This window comes from Strix uralensis, chromosome 3, assembly GCF_047716275.1.
Source record: "Strix uralensis isolate ZFMK-TIS-50842 chromosome 3, bStrUra1, whole genome shotgun sequence".
In the NCBI taxonomy this organism is placed as follows: Eukaryota; Metazoa; Chordata; class Aves; order Strigiformes; family Strigidae; genus Strix; species Strix uralensis.
The window spans coordinates 37,227,307-37,251,705 of record NC_133974.1 but is presented as its reverse complement, the minus strand read 5'-3'; the positions used below and the strand labels follow the sequence as shown (position 1 = coordinate 37,251,705).

General features: G+C 39.8%; 1 protein-coding gene across 2 annotated transcripts; it reads right to left on the bottom strand.

Moving 5' to 3' along the window:
- Positions 1-302: 302 nt before the first annotated feature.
- Positions 303-13,492, bottom strand: IRAK1BP1 (interleukin 1 receptor associated kinase 1 binding protein 1). Of its 2 annotated transcripts, XM_074864722.1 has the most exons (4): positions 13,217-13,492; positions 5,928-5,993; positions 1,633-1,763; positions 303-624 (listed from the first exon to the last, which is right to left on the bottom strand). In XM_074864722.1, exons 1-4 carry the CDS (start codon positions 13,484-13,486, stop codon positions 354-356), a joined length of 738 nt encoding a protein of 245 aa, XP_074720823.1. In that variant the 5' UTR covers positions 13,487-13,492; the 3' UTR covers positions 303-353. The 2 variants fall into 2 exon arrangements, with proteins under 2 accessions (XP_074720823.1, XP_074720825.1); XM_074864724.1 differs by lacking the exon at positions 5,928-5,993.
- Positions 13,493-24,399: the final 10,907 nt, after the last annotated feature.

The window sequence follows — 24,399 nt, the reverse complement described above, 5'->3', positions numbered from 1 at the left end:
TTTCAGAATTACTTGTAACTTTAATTTTAAGGGATAGAGATAAATAAAGGCCACCAGGAACTGAAATATTTGTGGGGAGAGCTGTAGTAAATCCTGCAATACTTTGACTACCCTCTCTACAAAAGCATGCACTGTGCTGCTTTCAAATGATACTTGCAAAGGAAGAGTTAATCTACTTTTTTGCACCTGGACAGATATGTTAAGAAACCACCTACTTTGGCTCACTACACAAACCTCATTCTCAATATCCTCTCTTAACTCTACTTGCTACCATAAGAATAAAGTAAAAAACAACAAAAAACTCAAGAGAGCATAAGAAATTTATTAAGAAAATATGTAGGACTGGAAAGTTTCTAGAGCAGCTTGTTTCTTCTGTTTTCTTTTCCCTTGATCTCAAACACAGCAAACACTCTACAAGAAGCATAAGCAGTAGCATTCTGGATTCTTTCCTGCAGAGTCAGTGACTCTGGGGAGTTCAATAGAGGACTGTCTATATGGCCTCCCCATTCTTTTGTTTCTTCTTCTCTTATTAATAAAGGTTTTCCCAATGACTGGCCAAACAGTCGACAGACTTCTTGAGCCTTCTGCTGTGTGTTTCCAACAGCAGCAACACACACTTGACGGCTGAGAGGTAGAAAAAGCAGCACAATAACAAGCAGGGCCAACTGATGTACAAGTATTCCTGCCAAGCATTTCTTTTGTTAATGCTTCAGCTTTTGTAACTGCAGAGGTGTAGGGCGCATCACCTTCCCCCAGCTTCTGGGTTATAGTTTAGGAGTTTGAGGGGAGAGTGTGAAGAAAATGTCAGCATCCCCATCAGCTACGATCAAGCATTTCTAACACCTACAGGCTGCAGGCATCCAGGGTGTGTGGTGCAGAGCAAGAGTTCAGCCCTTGCTCCAGGCATTCGGGTGGCTCAGCTCTAAGGCATACTAGCACCTATTTAACCTCACTGGCCTGATTTCCAGGTTCCTGCATAGACACCCTTGAGATGATACACTTCTGACATCTCCAGAACTGTTAGCAAGAACCTTCTTGGACCAGGCACGATTCTTTACTTCAAAGAGGCAAAATCCAAACCAAGATTAAACTTCCCTCTGCCCCCCCAATGTCAGTGGGAGAAGCAGGACTTTGAATAGTTAATGCCTAAAATATCAAGACCATGAGCTTCATGTTTCGATGCTGAGCAAGCACCAAACGTTTTTTTTCAGATCATGTCAGCAGCTAAGAGTAATGGGAATTGGCAAGGGTACTTTAGAATTATCAACATCTGGTAACACACTTGTACTTTTCATGAATAAACACAAATCTACACTTGCTGATGTAACTAAAGTCAAATTCTGTTGACCTGATATTCACAGCAGATTATACTTCCAATGGAAATCAGTGGGAAAATGTTTTTTTATTACATTCTGCTTTTGCACAGGGACACTGTAAAAAGAACAAGCTGTATCTTCTAGGCTGAACAGCATTATTTATACGTTATATTTAAAACAAATACTGAAATCTTTGAACATAAATTTTAATAGGTATGAAGGAAACCATTTGCTCCCATTACAAACAATATAAATTATGTATTCATATTAACTCCTGTCTGAGGCTGTAAAATTTGTGGTGTGAGAGAGAACTTACCGAAGGGTGTCTATAGCTTCTGGCGTATGGTAGAAATGAGGTGGACTGATGGTAACAGAGGTTCCTAACTTTTCAATGAGTAGATTGCAAACATTCTGCATTTTTCCAAAATCGCTGAATACAATACAGACCTGGGAGTGAACACAGACATCACACAAGTAATTTTTTTAATTCTTCCCCTATGATTCAACACTTGTATTTAAATCAGTATAAATCCAGATATGTACAAACTAAACATATACAGGACTAGTATAACTCCAATATTTATTTACTTAGAACACTTTTATATAGCCCTAGACACTATCATTAGGTCTCCAACAGAAAAAAGTTCATAAAATGGTTTAAAATTGAGGATTAAGGAAATGCTCTTCTGGGAGGAAATATGGCATTCCTGGTATGCAGACAATTTGAAGACTGAACGTGCTGTCTGGGACACATGACTAGATCCATCCCAGCTCTTCCCTTTTCAAATTACTAGATGTTAATTATGCAGAAGCCCAAGCAAAATGATGTGGAAAACATTGCCCAGGAATGACAACTACATTTTAATTCCAAGCATCAGGTTCAAAAAACCTAAACTATGAGACTAAACTAATCCTAGCCCAGACCAGCTTGCAGTGGGCTTGAAACCCTGTGTGGCTGAACAGACTCACTCCAGTGCCTACAGAGACCTGGGCACTTCAGACTTGGATTAAAAACAGTTTAAACATCTAGCTGTCTGAGGCTTTGGCAACAGGAAGCATTAAATACAGATGCATCAGGAATTCAGGTGTTTTCCCAAGTGCTACACAGCAGGCATCCCTATCAGCCCGGGATCCAGAGGCCTGCAGCCTTTTCCTTGCGGAAGAGTGCCAGCCAGGCAGTGACCTTCCACGCAGGAGCCAGCCTTTTTCTGTGGCAGAGCAGAGTCGCCAGGGGTGAAGCAATGATGCCGAGCTGCTACAGCATTCAGGAATTAGAAATCCTGGGTCCCAAACTTTTTTAGAAGAACTAAGTCCTCATCTTCACTTCCCAGTACAGCGCTCTCCCCACCAAGTCAGGCTCACCTCTCTCATCGCTGATCTTCTCCTTTTTTGCACAGTAATACCGCTTCAACAGGAGGGGAAGAAAAAAGCTGTAGTAAAGAAAATTCCATTGCCAACCCCTGTGACGTACAGTCACCACTGTGGTTGCTGCAGTCCATGCAGCAGCAATGTATCCCAGTGAAGGTGTATGGTACAGAAACCCAAGTCATGGAATGTCAGCTGCACTGCAGTAGCTTCCTGTGTGCATACCATAGATTTACCTTGTGGAAAATGAGATAATTCAAGGAAGGGGCTACTTCCCATACAGGGTAAGGTTAAAAATAGATATCAACAATTATCACAAAGTATTTAATGCATATGTCTTGTCACCCTTGGTAGCCTTCCAGCTCAGTACATGTACCTCATCCTGGCTTGAATCCTTGCACTGGCTCAGCAGCTCTTCACATAATGGAGCCAAAGCCGGGTTTAGGGCCTTAAAAATTTACCAAGATGGAGAGGCAGGGCAATTCCATCTCCTACAAGGACAAAGGGTCGCACCTGTTGGTGCAAAACTGCACCAAGCCTGCATCTTAATCTCAGCTGTGCATCCTTTATCTCTTAATTTGGGGGTTGGATCACTTTCTGGAAGGTGCAGTACCAATTTAAACACAACAAGAAGATGAGACTAAACATAGATTTCTTTCTTGCCATATATAAAAAGCATACATCCTCTTGTGCTGTCTTGCCAAAAAACTGCTAGAGTTGTATTTTGTGGAAAGTTGAAAGTCTCACTGTGAGAACTTTCATGGTGTTTTCCAGATTGCTATCTGTGTTTACAAGATTAGCTCCCTCAAGGGGACGAAACAAAAGAATGATCAAACAAAAGAACTGTGGGTCTTAAGCAGGAGATAAGCTGCTCAGACTGGGGCAGTTCCGGGCACTCAGGAACTTCGTTGTTAAAAAAGAAGCATGTAATCAGGTATGCTCAGGGGCAGAAAACAACTGAGCAATAGCTGTGAATGTTGTTGGGATTTCCCCCTAAAAATCACAGCTTTCATTTAGAGCTACGTGCAATAAATTCCACTTACATTTACAAAGGATACTTGAGCATTAAAATGCAGTGTTTCAATTTCTTCAATAAAATTATGATTAAAGTTAAAAAGTGTGAAGAAGTAATATGAGGGTATGCAAAACCATTATGGACATTATAAGGTTTGGGTAAGGTTTGGGTAAGGCTGTAAAGGACAAGAAGTTATGGTTTATAAGGAGGCAAATATATTAAGAAATGCACAAAATTAACATAATCTTCATCCCATGAGATCATCATGCAATAAATGAACTGTTATGATTATTATAGAGCTTTGTGATCTCATACACAACTTCATTCTTATGCATATTTTCCTTTGTTATAGCATTAAAATTTATCTCCTTACAGTTGAAAGTGTATCTTGAATTCTTAATTGTACCTTAAAATAGCTATTTGTCTGGGACTTTCTTCAGTCTTCTAAAAACTCTTAACAGTAGACAAATGGTAAAAAGAGTTTGTAGAATGAAATAATGCATGACTTCCATGATTTTATGTATAACACAAATATAATGGCAAACTCTTCACTAAAGAAGTGTGAGTTAATTTTAAATTCATTTATATTGCCAAAGCATGCAAACGTGCTGGTCAATGGAACTTCACTGGTTTATGAAGCTGCACTAATGAGACAAGTACATACATAAAGCGGGAAGCAAGGAGAAACTAAGCTCTGCATAAAGAGAGACCATACTGCTACTTAAGTGTACAAGGCAGCAAAGCAGCAGTACTATGGCTAGATTTTTCAAGTTCTGACATTCAGGTCCTAGGCAACCATCTGACTTTTGAACAGCAATTACAGCTGGTCCAAGCTGCCTACAAACAAACAATAAATCCATGTAATTTGCTTTCCACGAACAATTGTTGTTGTATAAAAACTGATAGCAGAAGGGAGATGATTGGTTAAGTTACCACTTAAGACTGAATGTGTGAGCCTAAGCTTGTCTGTAGTCTAGATAATAATTCAATATAGTTTTAAAATATTTTTAAGTATAGCTTATCTAAAAAACATGGTGATTTAAGCTCCCATTATAGGTGTCTATAAAAGTCATTCAGAACATGACAGTGATGCAGACCATTTAAATATCTAAAGACACATTTTAAAATACAAATTTTGTTCTCCAAATTCTTGATTATTTCTGTATTTATTGCTGTTATTTAAGCAATTATTTAAGCTGTTATTTAAGCAAGCAAGCAAACTAAAGATGCTGAACCCCGGTTTAGGGGATTGTAAACAACAGCTCTGTAGAACAGCTATCATTTTATTGCGGGCTTCCAGGTTTACTTAATAAGAATCTGTAAATTTGCTGGGTAGTGATTAAAGTTTGATGCTCTAAAAAGATCCATTGACCGAAAACACATCATCTCTCTCAGTGAATGTTTCTAGCACAGCATTTATTCTTACTATAGTATAAATGTGAAAAAATATACTCCCTTGAGCTGCTTCTGAAGTACATGGGATTATTCCCATAATATTTAGCTTTCACACAGCACTTTTTACCTACAGAATTCCAAGTCAATTACATAGGAAACAATTAGCATTGCTTTACTTGCAAGCAAGCTTGTGGCAGAGTCATGCAGAGTAGACCAAAGTCCAGGTGCTGTTCAACTGGGGCTTAAACAGACCTAGATTAGGGCTGCCATGCCACTGCTGTCCCCCATCCACTCTTGTCCTCTGCCTTGCATTGCTTACAGTTCAGGGAGCTAAAATAATGGAAAAAATAAAAGCTAATCTGGGGAAAAAAAAAAGTTATTAACTGGAGCAGCTTTCTGAACTGACCTATCACATGACCACTGAAGTACAACTCCTTGCAAAAAGTAGAGGGCAGGAAGGGCTAGGGGTGAAGGAGAGCGCCGGACCATGGGTTTGCTTACGCTGCCACAGAGCGACAACCTTAGAGCCCCAGAACCAAATATTCCCTTCTGTAGCATCGGGTCCATGTCATATTTGAAAAGCACACATTCATCTGAGAAGAAGATAATTCTTTTCATATTGCAGTAGCAGAAAACATGTTCTGCACACAACAAAAGACTGCAGCTGAACTCCACTTTGAACTGCAGTCCTTCAATAGTTTCTTTGCCCTACACTGCCTTTACTGTAGGGGACATCTACTCTTCGGTACGAGGAAAGACAGTCTGTAAATTTTCATTGGTCCTTGCTACATTTCTTATTCTTTTTTATTATTATTTTGGTTAGGTTGAATACGTACCTCTGCTTCCATTTGGTAAGTATTTTCTACTCTACTAAAATCCTCTGTTACAGTCATATTTTCTTCCTAAAACAAAGTACAAGAATATAATCTTAAAAGACAGAAATTAAGCATCTGTTGAAAATGAATGTACATTGTGTCCTGTACAAGTTGAATTGCTTTGACTTATTATGACTTAGCAACAGAAATTTGGAATTTTCCATGCAAATCTCTTCAGTTAAAAACTAGCTGGATGTTAAAGACTTCCTGACATTATTTAAAGTAAATTATACAGTAGCTCTATAACGTAATTTTGCTGCTATTCACTTGAAGAGAACAATTAGGTCTTAAAAGTGGCTGCTAGCTAGAAGCTGTGTGTATCAGTGTGTAATTGTAAATTCACCTGGTTCAAAAACCTAGAAGCTTCAACTGTTTTCAGAAAGTTAGTATGTGAAAAGTGCTTTTCAGGCCCCTATTTTAAGATATTTGAACAACAGCGGCCTGTAGCAAGGTGATATGAGCAATCAGTGAGCACTGGTTATTCTGGCAGAATAGTAACCCTTAAAAGAGGCTATTCTACCAGTGACACTTTTGCCTTAACAGCAGCTATATTATTCAGCATAATGGCTGCACAGAGCACTAGAAAATCCTGGAAGAGGTAGAGATAAGATATTGAACTAACCAAGATACAAAGTAACTCCAGTTACATCTGAATATTTGACCAGCTTGCTAGCGGTCTAACCATCACATTTCTTTCACCCACTTCCCTCTTTAGAAAACAGTTTGGATGAACAATTTATTATAAAATTACTGTAACACAATAAAAAAGCACAGTTTACAATTTAATTGTAAATATAACTTTGCATTTAACACCCAGGAACTGTAAGGAAGTGGATACTAAGCCTTCCAATTACTGAAAAAGTTTTACTTACTAACTTTATTTGCATAGGAAAACAATATTTGCTTTCAGTGTTTATATTACATTTTAATAAAACGACCAAAGGAGCGTTGTGAAAGTATGCCAGGAATAGATGATGGAACTGGTAAAGCTGACCGTGTGACCCTGAAGAAGCAACACTGCGATTAAAACAAGGAAAAACTGAGATAAGCAGGAGGGATGCAAGTGAGGAAATACCAAGATAAGCGCACAGAAACAAAAGCTGCTAATTGAACCAAGGAGAAAACTACTTGAACTATGAGTGAGGTTTCCTCATTAACATAGTAAAAACACACCTCGAGTAGGAAAAAGTCCCCTACCAAGAAAAGCCCCTTCCTCACTGAACTTTCGGAGTTATACTGGGACGTTAAATCGAGATGAGGGATGTTGTTAACCGATGAGGAACGAAGTGATAAGAAACTAACAAAAGGTCATTACATTAAACGTGTATCTGTGGAGTCTGTGTGCGGTGTGCTAGCTTTGTGGAATTACCACCTAGCACCCATCTCTGCACAGATATGGATTAAACAAATAACTCGACACTGTGTGTTTTTTGGCTCATTGCACACCGGGTAAAAGAATCCAGATTTTTGGGACAACATTGACACATTTCAAAAGACGCTTTGTGTCAGAATACTTCCTGCAGAGGCTCAAATCTTCACGTTTATCATGTAGCATGCATGCATAAATTTTATATAAATGACATTAATCATGAGAAGCATTTTCCTTTTAAAATATCATATGGAAATTAGATCCATAATTACCATTGCACAGCAGCCTACAAGAAACAAATTTTGAAATCTCGATTTTATGATTGATTGGCAGTGCTTAAATTCAAGAACAGTCCTATTTTTGGATAATCTTTTCTAGTAAGGGCAAGGACCAGGCCCAGTTAGTCCCTGAAAAACGTATTTCCCCTTCTGCAGTCATAGATTTGAGGTACTTTGGCAGCGTGGCTGACTGTGGTTTGCTAAAGAGTGCTCAAAGTCAGCCCAGCACCAACAACTCATTTGATTTACAAAACGGAGAAAAGCTTACTAATTATGATAGAATCCAATTACAATTGACAAGAAGGGTTTTTTTCTGGAGCTCTTACATATCTTACAGAAATAACCATGTAGAAAAGCTTTCTTCTAAAACTCATATTTTACTGAAATAACTATACTGTAATAAAACTTTAGAGTAAACATAGAAAAAGTGCATTTGTTTTTCCTTGTCCCCGCTCCTTAATCCTTTTTAAAAAAAGTTCTCTTTCCTGCTGAACGGATTAAAATCTTCTAATTTGGTTTTGCCCTCCGCAAGGTTCCTGTGTATTTAAGGACAGTGCCATCCTGTGGCTCCAGGCACTATTGCAAGATCTATGCAGTCAGAGTGAGATATCATTTTGTGCCATCTATTATAAAATTCCCTTCACAGCTAATTTTCATCCCACCAGATTCGACAGTAGCTGTATGTGTTATTGAGGATAAATGGATGAAATAATTGCTCAAGTCCTGACAAGGTGGCCTCCTGTGATACATCTTCTGTAGATAACTGTGTTCCTGTTTGGGAGTGTGTTTGGACAAAGATATGGAAAAGACAAGTAGGTGATGACAGAATTTTAAACTGGAATGAAGACTTCGACTACATGAAAAGCAAAAGGCTTTTTTCCTACTACTTATGTCTACTGTTCATATTTTGGCTGAGGAACCATCCATTTGATTGCAACAGTCACAGGAAAAAAAGTCTTCACTGTGACTTAGGGAAAGTTATACTCTGATGCGCCAGGTATTCTGAACTTCTGGAATAGCTTTCTCCATTTTATAAATCTGTGAGCCAAGAATCGCAGCAGGAAAATTAAATGAATATAACATTATTGTTATGTGATAACTCAACTACCCCAGAAGCCATTGAACAATTCTTAACAGAATTTCACTTGCATTCTGCTTATATAGCCTATCTTCCGAGCTAGCAGTGATATAAACCATCACTGCTGCAGGTACTCTAAAAACAAAAATGAAAAAGACAGTCAATATCCCACTGAGCTTATAATATGAAGTCGAGAACTGTACTTATATTTTCCTTCTTTTCAACAGAACAAAATCTTATATAGCCCTTCCTCCTACCTATCTGTTACTTCTGAACAATATCTTCTTCACAGGACCATTGTGTCCACCCTCACGATACCATCGCTGTTTACTGGAATGACTGCTCCTTTCCCCAGAAGAGAACAGGGGAAAAAAAACTAAATAGATAATGAGAGAAAGCACACTTCAAGGAGACAGCTATATAACAATACAGTATGAGAAAAGCCGACCTGCAGACAAAGTTATGTGTTCTGCTCCTGGTTACTGAGTTAACAAAACTGTGAGACCTTTTCATGAAACACAGGACCAGCCCTAGTAAGGGAAAATGTTTATAGTTTGGAAATGTACACTAATGCACTGTTGTGGTATGCTGCACTGATATGCGTAGTTATAAATAAAAAAATCTAGAGACACCTGGAAATACCTCTTAAAATTTACTTGTACATTTGCACTGATATATTGAATGTAACTTTACATTATGAAAAATACAGATACTTAAAAAACTAAAAGACTTAGCTTCATCCACCTGCACATAACATTTTTGTACTTCGTACTAAAAAATTGGTAAATGAGAGTCTTGATGTATGCTTGTATCTCCTAACAGTCCATCCATCACAGTGTCCCTGGACAGTTCAGGATGGTAAGCACCTACAGTCAGCGTATGCCCCAGCTAGGCATCGGGTACCTGTGCTCCAGCCTCTCCTCCTCTCACTCTCTGTTCTGTTTGGCATTAGACGGACAGAACGACAACCTAAAAATCTACGGTGAAGAAGTTTCTGCTGCTTAACATCCATTCAAGAAATAACAGAAGTATATGTAACAGTTACTTTAAGAAAGGTAAAAATCAGATTTGTACTCAGCAAATGTAAGGATACTTTGGGATATTTCTTAAAATACGTGGCAGTCTAAAAAAGTTGATGCCTTGTGCAGGTTTCTACATTTCTTATTCAAGGATATATTGAAATTGGAAGACTTTGTAACTGAGTGAGCAAGACTTCAAAATATTTTTTTTTCACTGATTGTATGGATGTACATCCATAACTGTGACTCCTAAATAACAGATTTGAAATATGGAAAATATTGCACGTATATCCAAGGATATATCCCAGTACAGACAAACTCTAAGCCTGAGCATATAGTTTGTGAGTTGGTTTGTTTTGTTGAATAACACCCTGACTGAGACAACAAATTTTATCACTGTTATTTTTAAACAAGATGGCCAATGCCAATTATTAGATACAGTGGTTAAAGAAAACAAGTGTCATCTCCACATCACTCCCCAAATAAGTCATAGGGGGCAAATATAAAATCAGTTTGCTTCTAGAGAAAGCAAAAAAAACATTACTTTTGAGCAGCTGGGCTGAGTAAGAGAAATTGGTTTCCCCATTGATTTTACTTTCCCTGCAGCCTTCAAAGCAGATTCTGTGCTCTGAAGAGTTGCATATACTTACAGCACTCTATAAATAAATACTACTATGTGCATCTATTTCTGATTAAAATCCTGTGTAAATATATATGGAAATTAGGTGCTGCCCCCAGGCATCCTGACAAGCTGCTAATGCAAGTTCCTACTGCTGCAAAGGTTACGCACTTCTGATCTCACAGACTTCCTACGATAGCAACAAGAACGGTTAAGGAAATTGTTCTATGGATTAATTAAAAACAAACATACAGAATAGCCAGCTGATTTCTAAAGAGGCCTTAGATAAGCCTGCAACAACTAGAACCATATGGAGATTGTGAAGAGATATTAATTTTACAGTGGTCTAGAATGGTATTAGCTGCAAGTGATGTTAGCAAATGCAGTTAAGAACAAATTGCCAGCAGTGAGAGTTGTTAGTAGAAAAGCTACAAGGCAAATAAAAGCTCCAGCAGTGAGTGATTTAAAATTGGATGGAACACAGCACTAAAAATTATACCGCAGGGAACTACTCTAAAAAAAAAGTAACTTCATGTTGTTTTTCTCAGAGTTCCCTAGAGCTAACACTTTGCTAACACTGAGAAACCCACAACTTACGCAGCATTTCACAGTCCCTCAAGTAAGTAGAAAGAACTAACATTTCTCTTCGCCAACACATGGCATCTCTGAAACAGCAAAAGTTTACTGTGAAATTATTATAACTGTAAGAAGACACTGAATGCTCTCACATTGTAAAAACAGTCCACTCTCCACCTAGGTTACTCCACCACTGCTTACCTGCTCCCATTACATTTCTGAAACTGACTACATATACCCAAATGTAACCATGTGTTTGTCCAGGTCATACATTATTTTGCAATTATTTTTTCTAGCCTGGAGTAGTGTGCACAGCTCATCTAACGCACGCTTACTTATTTAACATCCTGCCTACTCCTTTTGTGTGCCATCTGCCATATGTCGAATGCTCCATGCTACCCTAATTCAATCAGGCTCATGTCAAAACTGGAAGTCGGTTATTCAGATTCACTGTAGGGTAGATATCTGCAACTATCTTTTCTAATCTATCCACACTCTGAAGGAGCTATTTAATTGCTGCCAGGATGAAAACACCCCATGATCTGATAGCTCACCATGGTGGTGGGTACAAAGCTTATCGTTCTCTCTGCTAATAAAAATGAATGCACGAGGAGTTGCCTTGTCTTCTCCCATTCCTCTTAAAATACACCAGATTTTAAACTCCTATTAACTGACTTAATAGAAACTGAAGGCATTCAACAGGTAATTCCATACAAAAATGCACCATTTCTGACTGAACAGGTCATTCTGATGGCAACGGAATTGTGCTCCCTGTGACAGACACACACCCAGCCACGTTTTCAGGAAAAACGTAGGGAACAGGATCACGTATCTAGCCCACAGCAGCTTCCGTGTCTCTTTGCCATTTAGTCCCATAGCTGCAATATGAGCTTCTTCTAAATCAGGGGTTAAGGGGTCTTTTTTATTGCCTTCTTTATTCCCAAACAAATGCTTTATTTAGCTGCTACAGAAACAGAGACAGCATCACTATCAGTTTTAAAAGAAAATAGTAAATTCTATTTTGTTGAAGGAAAAAAAAAGTTGGAGTCAGCACTTATCTTCAACCGCATGCAGCATTTGAGATGTGGGCATGCCATTTCACTGTAAGCATATCACTGTTTAGGCCAAGTAGCTTACGCTTTATTTTGCATTTACTGAATTCCACGGTAACATCATGCAGTATCATGAAATCTGCACTTTTTTCTTTTTTAGTACTTTGATTAATTTGGTATCAATAGCAAAGTCTGTCATCTCCCTTTTCTGCAGCTCATTTGTGAATACAGTAAAAATGCACAAATTTCCTGCGGAACTTCAACAGTAAGCAACTTTCAAAAGCAACCACTTATTTTGTCAAAGATCAGCTTTGTTCTGTGTGGAACACTGTCCAAAACGGCTTTATAAAATCCAAAAACATCAGCAGCACAACTGATTGGACAAATACCCTTACAGAGCATTTACAGTGTCGACAAAGCTTTAAAAGCAAGACTATGCTTTTCTTAATGTCATAAATTGACTTCCTGAGGCCAAGAATCTTATTATGGTAAAGGAACTTCTGGAGTCCACAAGGGGCTTCTGTCACTTCAGCTATCTTGATCACGCCTCATATTGTTTCCTACCTCTACTCATCTGGAACAAGAAAAAGAGAGGAAAAAGCTCTGTAGGCATTCGTCGCTAAGCTATGGTACTCACATAGTTATCCTGACACTCACACACATGTACAGGTTATCTTGCTGTGCACCCCCTTATCAGCTTCATCCGTGTGCACGTGAGGATGCTGTGTTACACGGACAAATGCAACAGCCGAAGCAGGATGGTTTCACATGCAAAACAGGCGACCTGCTGGAGAGCCCGAGCAGCGACATTCCACCCTTTCTGCTGAGCCTGGTAAAGCTGCAACCTCCGAACGACGGGCAGCGTTCACAGCCGCGGCCCGAGGTGCTCCCCAGGCTGAGGGCCGGGGGCTCCAAACGCCGCTGCTCCTCTGCTCCTCGGCGGCCAGGCCGATGCGCGCAGCGCCCCCGGCACTGGGCTCGGGGCCCCTCAGCCGGCGCCTTTCCCCTCAGGGCTGCCCCAGCCCGGCCGCCCCTGCTCCCGGTGCCGGCAGGACGGCGCCTGACCCCGCAGGCTGCCGAGCGGGGTAGGGGAGGCCCCGGCGCCCGGGAGGAGCCGGTTCTACCCCGCAGCTGCGGGGAACTACCCCCTCCCTCCTCCCCACGGGGGAACCGCCCGCCCTCGGAGCCCGGCGCCACACAGGACTCCCCCGCTCCGCCCGCGGCGCGGCAGGAGGCGGAGGCCGAGCGGCGGCTCTCACCGGGACGCCGCGCTGGCGGGCGCTCTGGGCGATGTACTCCAGCCGGCGGGCCACGCTGCTCCGCGCCGCCCCGGCCGCTCCCTTGCGGCTGCCCAGCCGCAGCGACACCCGCGCCCGGTCCGGGCCGGCGCTCAGCTCCGCGCTGCCGCTCACGTGCACCTCCCGCCCGGGCGGCGCCGGGGGGCTGCAGCGTCCCGCCGGGGCCGGGGTCGGGGTCGGGGCCTGGACCGGGACGAGCTCGGCAAAGACGCGGGCGGGGGGAGGCGCCATGGCGGCGGGCCCCTCACGGCACCATGGCAACCAACGCCGGCGCGCCCGCGGCACCCTGGGGGCGCGCACGTGACACCGTCCCTCTGCTCCCTGTCGCCATCACCCGGCGGCCGGGCCGAGGCCGCTCCCCGCCATGATAGGTACCGAGGCGGAAGGGCCGCTGCCGCCCGCCACGGGGCTCCGTCGTGCCGGTTACCGAGGCAGGGCGCCAACGGCGGCTGCGGAAGGGGGTTGAGGCGGGCGGCAGGGCTGCGGCCGTTAGGAACGGTGTGGCGGGGGAGGTGTAGGTGCGCACCTCTGAGGAATAGCTGTCCCGTTTCTGCCGTCTGTGAGCTATTAGCATGTTTTTCCAGCATATTAAGGCTTGGGCAACCTCTGAGTGTGAGGAGGAGTGCTTGAGAAAGGGCTGTAGTCGCTGTCTGTGGGGGGAAGGTGGATTTTGTTGTGCATGTCCTCTCCTGGTGGCAGGGCCTAGGCAGGGATGATTAGAAACCGTTCTAGTGTCAGTGCTGCTGGTTCTCTGTGAAGGGGTCTTGCAGCACACGTGTTGGCTTTGCTAATGTCTTCTGGCTGAGTCCTGCTAATGCCGCCCTCTCCTTAGGAAGGGCAGGGGGGTGCAGTTTGGCTTCTCAGAGAATCACAGAATGCTTGAGGTGAGAGGAGACCCCCCTGAGAGGGGGTCCAGCCCCTGGCCCAAGCAGTCAGCCAGAGCTGGTTGCCCAGGACCATGTCCAGTTGGGCTTTGAGTATTTCAAAGGATGGAGACTCCAGAACCACTCTGGGCAACCCGTGACAGTGTTTGACCACACTCAGAGTAAAAATAAAGTTTTGTTACGTTCACATGGAGTTTCATGTGTTTTAATCTGTGTCCATTTTGCCTGTCCTGTCAGCGGGCACCACTGAGAAAAGCCTCGGTCCGTTGTCTTCCCTACCATCAGGCATGTACATCATTGGTAAAATCGCTTGAGCCTTCTCTTCTCCAGGTTATATAGTCCCAGCTCTTTCAGTCCTTTGTCATAGGAGAGATGCTGCAGTCCCTTCATCATCTTCATGGCCTTTTGTTGGACCAGTATGTCTACATCTGCCTTGTACTAGGGAGCCCAGAACAGGACACAGCATTCCAGATGTGTCTCACCAGCATTGAGCAAAGGGGAAGGATCATTTTCCTTGACCTGCTGGCAACGCTTCTCCTAATCCCGCCCAGGATGCTGTTGGCCTGCTTAGTCACGTGGGTGCACGGTCTGCTTGTCTACCAGGACCCTCAAGTCCTTTTCCGCTTTCCAGCCAGTGAGGCCCCAGCGTGCACTGGTGCATGGGCTTGTTCCTCCCCAGATGCAGGATTTGGTGTTTCCCCTTGCTGAGCTTCATGATATGCCTCTCAGCTTGGTTCTCCATCTGTCCGAGAAACTATGAAATGGCTAGCTCAGGGACTAGCTCTGTATGTCTGGTCTCATTTGTATGTGGATTTTTTGGAAGGACTCTAGATATGTCATTACTGTTTACATTTGTGGTACATTGTGTTTTGATTATCTGGAATCTGGCACAGAGGCTGAAAGCTGATGATACTGTATGTTCCTACAAGGTCTTGCAGCCTTCAGAATTCACATTGCAAATGTTGGAAAGTCTGCATGACATGATAGAGATAAATATTGCTATACTGTCCTAGATAAAAACATGACATGTAAAGATATCAAGACCTGATTTTACAAGTCAAATGCAGATGACAGGAAAGAGAAATGTTAAGGGAACCAAAGACCTGTCTTTTTTCCCCTTATTAATCTCCTTGGTGTGGTGTGCGCTTCATGTCCCATCATTAGGGAGATTCTGTACAAACTTCCTTTCTCATCATTAATACCACATCTACCGTAAGAGGTATCAATGACTTTTGCATGCCATGTGACTTTTTGAGTCTTCTGCCTTTGAATCTGGTTTTCTCTCGAGATTTGCTGAACACTTAAAGCTTCTGATGAAATGGATTGAACCCGTTAGGTATTCATTACCTCTGGAGATGACAGTCCATGTTTCTTGAATGAATAACCAAAAGTAGAGACACCTAAAATTTTGACTGTAACTTGATCAAAGCTTTATGACAAGACAGGGAAGAAGCTTGTAACAGAATCCAGAAATATTGGTGCGTAGTCACTTAACATAAATCAATTTGAGAGCTTACATGAATAAATTCTGGGCACTGCTGACTTTAAGACATAAAATATAAAAGGAAGATGAGTACAGAGGAAATTATAAATGTATATTGCTCAGAAGTAAATTCATTAAACAGGGAGTTAAAAATGATTTTGAAAGTAGTTTGTCACAGCAGTACTTTATTTTTTTTCGTTTAGCAAAGATGTTTGTAGAAGATTTACTTAAATATGTAATAGTAACAATAGACACACTCTTAAGTACTGGATGCTGCTTATCAAGAAATCATCAATAAAGCTTTTAAAGAAGTGTTGGATAATGTAACGAAGCCAGATTGTGTACTCCTCTGGTTGTTTTTGTGTGTTCAAGACTATTGTGATTTAACTGTTGATTAAATGTGACTTGCCTTTTTATGAAAGACAGCCTGTATCAGACAAAATCTGTTGGAGTAGTTCCGTGCATATATGTAGACGTGCAATGAAATCACATATGTGTTATGCACTTCATATTTCAATGCTGTATGATCTTTAACTTTCTGGGAACACAGTGTGTCTTGTAGAAATAGTACAAAAAGGTATCATAAATAAGAGCTTAACTGGATGAATCCTAGTAGACATTTTCTAAGGCCAGTTATAAAATTATCTTAGATGCACATTAATCTATGGAAAAATACTTTTTCATGAAACAAGGTCAAGCATTATTGAGTAGTTAGTATGCATTGTAAGAACATCATACACCAAGGGTAATTCAATAACTATAGCCACATTTTTACTTTGCACTCTTTAAGGGTACTTTGCAAAGCTCCAGTTTAAGTATATTGAGAGTCTGTCACTCAGAATTTGAATATAAAGCCAAATCTATGGATAATAAGCTTTTTCTGACTTACAGTTTGAGTAGGAGGCATTTTTGAAAGTGATGGATTAAACTGTTGTTTCAGAGTTGGAAAACCTAATTGTGAATATAATTCTGCTAACTTATAGTTGAATTAAAAAATTGAAAACTTAACTACAGACTATAATGAGATGGAGAAGGTGCTAAATTGTGTGTGGGATTTGTTTTTATTCCTTAGGAAACAGATGGTTTTATGTTTGGATCTATTTCTGTACGGTAGCGGTGAAGTGCTACATTGCTTATGGCTTTTAGCAATGGAGCTGGATTTATTTAGTGAGGTAAGATCGTTGAGGTTTGGAATGTGTGTGACAAGGAAATCTCTGTTAAATCTGCTGCCAAGTGCTTTTTTGTGAAAGGACAGTTTGCAGTAGCCATGTTGACTGATGTCTTTCTATCATGTGTCTCAGATGCTGACTTACTGTACTGTAAAACATTTAATGAATGGAGGCCCTATGTCATATCTATGTATTACTTGGTTATTGCTTACATAGTCTTTATGCAAAGTTGGTCAGTCACCCACTTCTTACATGGTGTCGACAATCACTCTGCAGGGCAAATAAATATCCACTGTAAGCCAAATTTGTTACCTTTTCAAAACCGTATGAGACTCAAAATTGAGAAAGCTAGATCCCAGAAAAATAGAAAATTCTTCTTCAAAATTATGAATTTGTCACAGTTCTAAATTACTGAATTCTTAGCTTACTAATGATCACCAAAGCATTCCAAATTTTAACTTAAGCGTTTTTTATCTTGTAAGAAGAAACATGCATGGAAGAAAGAGAAAACAAAATTAGTAGCCTTGTCCCTGCTGGTGTTTTATTTCTAACATCAGAATTTACTGGGTAAGCTGAAGCCAATGTAGAACTTAGATGATTTCCGTGAAATATCCTGTTTTAAGAAAATGTGTGTCCTCAGGAGGCTTTTTTCCCCTCATGGACTAATGAGAATAACTGAGACTTGCTAGGCTTAAGGGGAACATACAGTTCACAGGAGGTAAGGCTGGTGAGAATTTTAAAGCAAAAAAAAGGTTTTCCTTTTAACAACATACAGAGGTCTATAGAGAAAGAGAAATTCCTCCAGTCTTCTCACTCTGACCTTGCCTACAGAATTTCCAAGGGCTGTTAACAATTTCTGTAGCTCAGGAGGTTGGTCAGTGAGACTCTGCTCTTGATGTCTCTTGTTGGAAGACACACTCCTTTGAGTAGAATTTGCAGCCCAAGTATGGGAAGTGGCAGTATTGCTGGAAAATATGAATGGATTTGTCACATTTTTACTTTCCTTTAAACAGCTCAGCATCTCACAGATTCAGAAAAGACATCTGTCATTTCTTTTCCTCCCAGGCTTCCTCCTAAATAGTGATTTGACAAGATAGAGTGATTTTAGAGGTAACTCCATACAAAAACAGTGACTCAGGCTGGACTCAGATGTGATATGACTTTTTCTAGTTTTAAATTGGTCCAGTTAATAAAAGTGGAGATTTCTTTACTCTGTTTTTCTAAGTCAACTTTAACATATAATGTGAGCAATGAAATTGTTCTGTGAGTGCAGCTTGCTGTTGATGTTGATTTAGTCTACTGGTCGAAAGCCCACAGTACAAAAAAACACCAGAACATCATTACTGACCATTTCTGTAAAACTGTAAAGAACTTAGTAAAGTTGCCACTGAAGTTGGTTAAGAGATTGCTTGTCTTTGGCCGAAGCCCTAAGTCGTGGAACATACTGATATTAATAATGCTGTCAGAGAGAAAGTTAGGTTAAGACTAGAAGAAATAACATTTAAATCTGGTCTGTCTGGTAGATGTCACTGAAATTTCATGTGTTCTGTGCTCAGCAGCACCTAAAAGTGAAAAAAGTCACAGTCTCTATTCAAGGGTATGAACATTACAGAAAGGCTAAGTGACTCCTTGAAGTGGTCTTCAGTATTGCATTGTGAGGAAATGGCCTGGAGTTATTCTCTGTAAGCAATAAATCTTTGCCGAAAATGTATGTGTCAAAAGAAGCAATATTTTAAAAATAAATTATAAATAAATTCATAACTGAAAGATAGTAATCCTGCAGAATATGGTAATTAAAGTGTAATTTAAGATACTATAAGCAACTCTATTAAAATTTACATGTTTAACAATTTTAATACTAAGTCTTGGTTTCTTGTTATTTAAAATGTTGTCTGAGCTTTTGTGAGTTTTGAAGGAAATAATTTATATTTTCTCCAGTCTATAATTTTATATTTTCTTAGAAGTTCACAGCAACTGTGAATGAACATACATCTATACTTCTCCTATATAAGCACTGCTAAACATCTTAATGTTAACTGTCCACAAATACTCCTTTTTAGCAAGGCAGTATGCCTCTGTAATTTCACCACCAGGAAACTGGCAGTTATAGCAATTACATGTTCAGCAGGAACACTTTAAAGGAGCTTTGTGGAGGCAACCATTCAGCTGTGGAGAATTATGGAATACTGTTTTTTAAGACAAAAAGAAATCCCTGTGTCCTGATGTCCGTAAGGGGCCATACAACTTTCAGAAGTTTAGAAGTGAGCTGACCGAACTTTTAGAAGACTGTGATGTCTTGCTGGAAAGATTTCATATTATGGAGAGCCTCTTGCTGTTCTTGGGCAGATAGTATTGAATAATTATTCTGATTGCTAAAAAAAGGTGAAATTTTATGCCACCTAGATTAATAGAAAATACAGATTAGAAGAGGCTAGAAATTAACAAGTCTATTCTTTTCCAAGCAGTCTTTGGCAGATTTTAGGCTACCCGCTTCTAAGAAGACCATCTGATATTAGACATTTTTTTCACTTCCCAGTGCCTTAGCTGTCCTCACTGTTGCTTGTTTGCTTATATCCTCTTTGTCAGGAGATTCACGAAATGCACTGACTCAGCACTTAATTATAATCAGCCACAATGAAAAGACATTGCTTTAAGAAACTGTAGTCTCCCTCTTTCCACAAGCACAGTTCCTTAATTTCAGATGAGGTTCCCCATGCACTCTCTCTTTGACTTCCCTCTCACAACTGATTGCAGAGGCCTTTGTCCCAGCTTCAAAATGCATAGGAAAGGAGTTTTCATCCCAAGTGGAGGTGGGGCTTGGTTCTTAGACCCTATTCTTTGGTCATGGGTATGGTCTGATTTGTCAACAAGTCTTAAACTTTTAAATGTGTGGGCCCGGGGCTGTTTTTTCTCAGGGCAGCTTTTATCTGTCCTATTCCTGGAATTTGTCTGCTCCCTCATATTTCTGTTAATGTAAAGGAAATTGCACAGTGGAAAATAGATTACTTTTAGAAATCAATACTTAAAAATTATCAATCTAAGCTTGAATTAGATTTTTTTTTTTTAAATTAAAGAATACTCTTTCCCTTACATCTTATTTATTTATTTAACTATATTGAACCTATTCCAGCATCACAACACCATGACATGGAGAAAAAACAGCTTATTTTTCAGCAGGACAAGTTACAGTTTAATGTCTTGGAGCACAAGATTAATTTAGTATGCAATGCAACAAATGTTAGCTTTCATACAGTTACCCAGGCAGTCATTATTAGCCTTGACCCTATAATTTGTATCTCCTGCATCAAGGAAATCCATAGTTTGACTATACACAGACTGAAGATTTCCTTTCCTTAGCCTTTCATTCCCAAGCTATCAATTCAGATAAGATCTTGCTGTTACACAATTGATGGAGGAAAAGGTAAAGAACCGATCACTTTAAATCTAGGCTCGTCATTAGATGATCTTCATCTTTTTTAAAAGAAAAACATTGCAGTACATGGCATTGCATCTTTTAAAATTTGCAGCCAGGTGTAACTTTGATTTAGTTATGGATCTTCTTAACGGCTTTGAGATTATTGTTAATTATGCCTATTGATCTGAAATATACAAAGCAACTGTAAAGGTGCACATAACAGATACTTGTTTTAAATGTACACATCCAAAGATTAAGCTGCAGATGCTGGAAGAAAGAGATGTAAAAATAGCTATGGGATGGTGTGACAATTCAGAAATTAGCTGAAATACAATGTGCAAGAATTTGGATGAGAAGAGGAAGCAGAGGTGGAAGGCTCAGACCAGGGCAGCTCACGGTAAGAGACTGCATGTACTTTCATGTACTCAGGGGAATGAAAGCTAGAAAGAATGGATAGTGACACAGTGACAACCTTAAAAGTGTAAGTGAAAGAGTGTTAGAAATGTCTCCCTAACATTTGTGCAAAGACTTTTTTTCATACATAAGTTATTGGGAAAGGCAAGAGAAATTGATGTTTTCTAGGGTTTGAAATAGAAGAAGTAGTGTAATGTGACTTGGGAATGAATAACTAAACACCCAAAGTAGATCACTTAGTAACTGAGATTTAAAGAAATGATATCTCAATAATTTTGCAGGAATGTCTGAGATGGTAGATAGTTTTTAGAATAGCCAGTGCAATTGCAGCAACAGCTGGGTTAGTACAAATATAAGTGATACTGAAGGAGAAAAGCCAAATCATAGTTCAAAGATCAGCCAAGAGCAAATGTTCACAGGAAAAATGGCCTATAAAAATGCTTTAGAAGAGCTCTGGAGGCTCCCTAATCAAAAATGGCTAAGTGCCAGAGAGAGAAAATGGAACAGGTAAGACCTGCAGAGAGAGTAGGACAATGCATAGCAAATGCCAGAAAAAGGGATGACAGAAGAAGAGCTGTCAAAGCAGATGGTATCAAGGCAATAGTTCTAGCAAGGTAGAGATGTCTGTTATCTGAAAGCTGTATCTCAAGAGAACATTTGTGAGCATGCTTGGATTATGAATCTGGAGATTTGCAATATTGCTATTAGTGTAAAATTAATTCAGAAGTATAGGCAACTGATTTCTAAAGAAACTTTTAAGCAGCTGTGAAGTAACTGTGAAGTGGAGCAGACTGGCATTCTAGTTAGTAACCCTGAGGGACTAATATTTTTAAACACATAAAATAACAAATAATCAGGATCAGTTCAAAAACCTGGCAAGATACATAGAAAAAGACTTTTTTTTTTCTTTTTTTTTCGACAATAAATTGTATTTTTTAAAGTGCAGTAGAGAGGCTTTGAGACTTCTTTATTTTTCTCTGTACTATCAAATTTTTTTTTAACCTAAAATTTCCATGGGCAATTTATGCATACATAGGGATGTGTAGAATACTCTTCAGCCTTACAAATGCATCTTTGGTTGAAGCTATCTGTTTGCTTGCTACTGAAGTTAAGCTGGCAAGTTATTTTATTGTAGGTCTCTGTACTATAATGTCTATGGACCTAGCTTGAAGTTGAATCCCGCTCTGAATAATCTCTGTTTCCTCAGCACATAAAAATATATCATATAGATTGTATCAAGCTAAGAGAGTTGGGGCTGTTCAGCCTAGAGAAGAGAAGGCTCCGGGGAGACATATTGAGGCTTTTCAGTACTGAAAGGGGGCTTATAAGAAAGGTGGGGACAAACTTTTTAGTAGGGCCTGTAGTGATAGGGCAAGGGATAATTGTTTTAAACTGAAGGAGAGTAGATTCAGGCTAGCTATAAGGAAAAAGTTTTTTGCGATGGGGGTGGTGGAAACACTGGAACAGGTTGCCCAGAGAGGTGGTGGATGCCTCATCCCTGGAAACATTCAAGGTCAGCAACCTGATCTAGTTGAAGATGTCCCTGCTCATTGCAGGGAGTTTGGACTAGATGACCTTTAAAGGTCCTTTCCAACCCAAATGATTCTATGATTCTATGATATTACATTTTGTTAAAAAAATTAAGTGGTTTTTGCTATTTTAATATTAGCTGAACTTCATATCTGCTAATTGTACTTCCCTGCAGTTTTCAGGAGACCAGTGTTATCAGTGAGAAATACGCTGGCTTTTTTAATCCACACCACTTTTCTCTGTATTTACTCTTCCTCTTTTTGTGGTACTAAGATTTTTAATTAACTAGGTTTAGATTTGGGGAAAAAAAAAGCGCACCAATATTTTTAATGACCTTGAGTATGACTCTAATATCCCTTTTTTACAGTAGAGGCCCTGTTTTGCACCTGAAATGGTGAATTAGATCTCTTGTGTTTAAAAATACAGACCATTGGGAGTTATAAAACTAAGGAAAATAGATAATTTCAAGATTAACCATATGGTTCTGTTTATACCAATCTGGCATGTTTTGGGAGTTTTCAAGGTTAGATTCTGCACTCTTTCTCCTTGCAAATAAGCAAGGAAAGTGGTGACTTATAACTGTTTAGATTTCTCCACACTTCAGTATGCCACAGAGCAGAGGGTTATGACAAGGGCCAAATGATGTCTAAGAGTGGAGAACATCACATCAATTTGTCCTTTTTTTCGGTAATATTAGTCTCTCAGGAAACTGAGCACAGAAGAAGATAATTTTGCTTTTAGATGATAGGGTCCTACTGCATTAGTTGATTCTCCTGTGAATGCTTTGTTGAGATACACGAATTGCTCCAGTGTTAGGAAAAACCAAACGATGAAATACTTTGCAGCTCTCGTTTGATTGCATTGTCATTGAGAGTGATCACTGAAGTGTGTTTAAAAGGAGTTATTGTTGCACATATGGAAAAATCAATACAAATGTTAGTTGGCTTGCAACATTGTACTTTGGGATTAAAGTAGCTGGGAACAGTTGAAGTCAATGCATTTGACAAAAATGGAGTTTATATGGCATAAAATGTGATTACAGAATTTGCTGTGAATTGAAAGTTTGTTTATATTGGTTGTATTGAGAAGCTGAGCTCTATTTTAATTTTCATCAGTACAGCAACAAGAATAAAACCACCACTGAGTGGGATGAGGGAACAGGAGAGAAATGAATCTATTTGCTCTAATATATCAGCCACAAGGTACTTTACTAAGCTCTAATCATCAATATCCGGAGCAGAACTAAAATGGAGTGGTTTTTACAGATAGTTCTGGGGAAATATCTTGGCTAGTTGAAAATTTGTTAGAGTTGATGGGACCAGAAAAGGAGAAAACCCACTTTAATTCTTAGAGTTTAGGTTGAATTTTCATGCTTTGCTGGTAAGGTGCCCAGCAGTGTTCCTTTACCCATAAACTGGAAATTTGATGTGGAATTCAAGAAAGACAACACCCATAGAAGTCCAAAATGTCATTTAGAGTGCTTTTTGAGAGAAAAAAACCCTCTGTTTTAAAAGTAAAGCTTATTATAGACCACTATTTTTTCTTGCGCCTCGTTCATTTTGGTGTTCCGTTATTTAATACTATTTAAATCAGCAATTTTTCCAAATTATTTTTGTGTGAATAATGTATACTGTGAATCTGTTTTCACCATTTATAAGCATCTTTTTTACAGAAGGAAAACTACAGGCCCATCTTCAATTACTTTGTAGTCCCTGCACAGTATTGGAATGGGAAACGTGGAGTCAATCTGTGCAAATGAGAATCAAGCCACGTGTTTGAAAAGCAATGAGCAACTGAAGAAATAGTTTTGAAGGGAGAGCTTGTTATTAACATGATCCTCAAAGGTGCTGGGGGTTCTCGTTTCTCATCAACTTGAAAGAGAATTCAGTGTTCAATATTTTCTAGCAGAACTGGGGATGCAGAAATGAGGGCCAGATGATAATGAGCTGATAGGATGACAAACACTTATGAAAGGAAATGCTATATGTGAGAAAGCATTTCTTTGACAATTTTTAGTATGTCAGGGGTGGTGCAGTGACAAAAATTGGCATAAGATGGCAGTAAGAGATTGCAAAATATAGTGGTTTGGAGTGACACATTCCAGTGAATCAACTCACTGGCTTGCAATAAACACGATTATATAACAAGTGACAAAATGGGGGTTGCTGAGCTCTATCTAGGCACTGGTTTCTAACTTTTTTGCATTTTTCCTCAGAGGAAAATCTCCAGTTTATTTGACATTTATACTT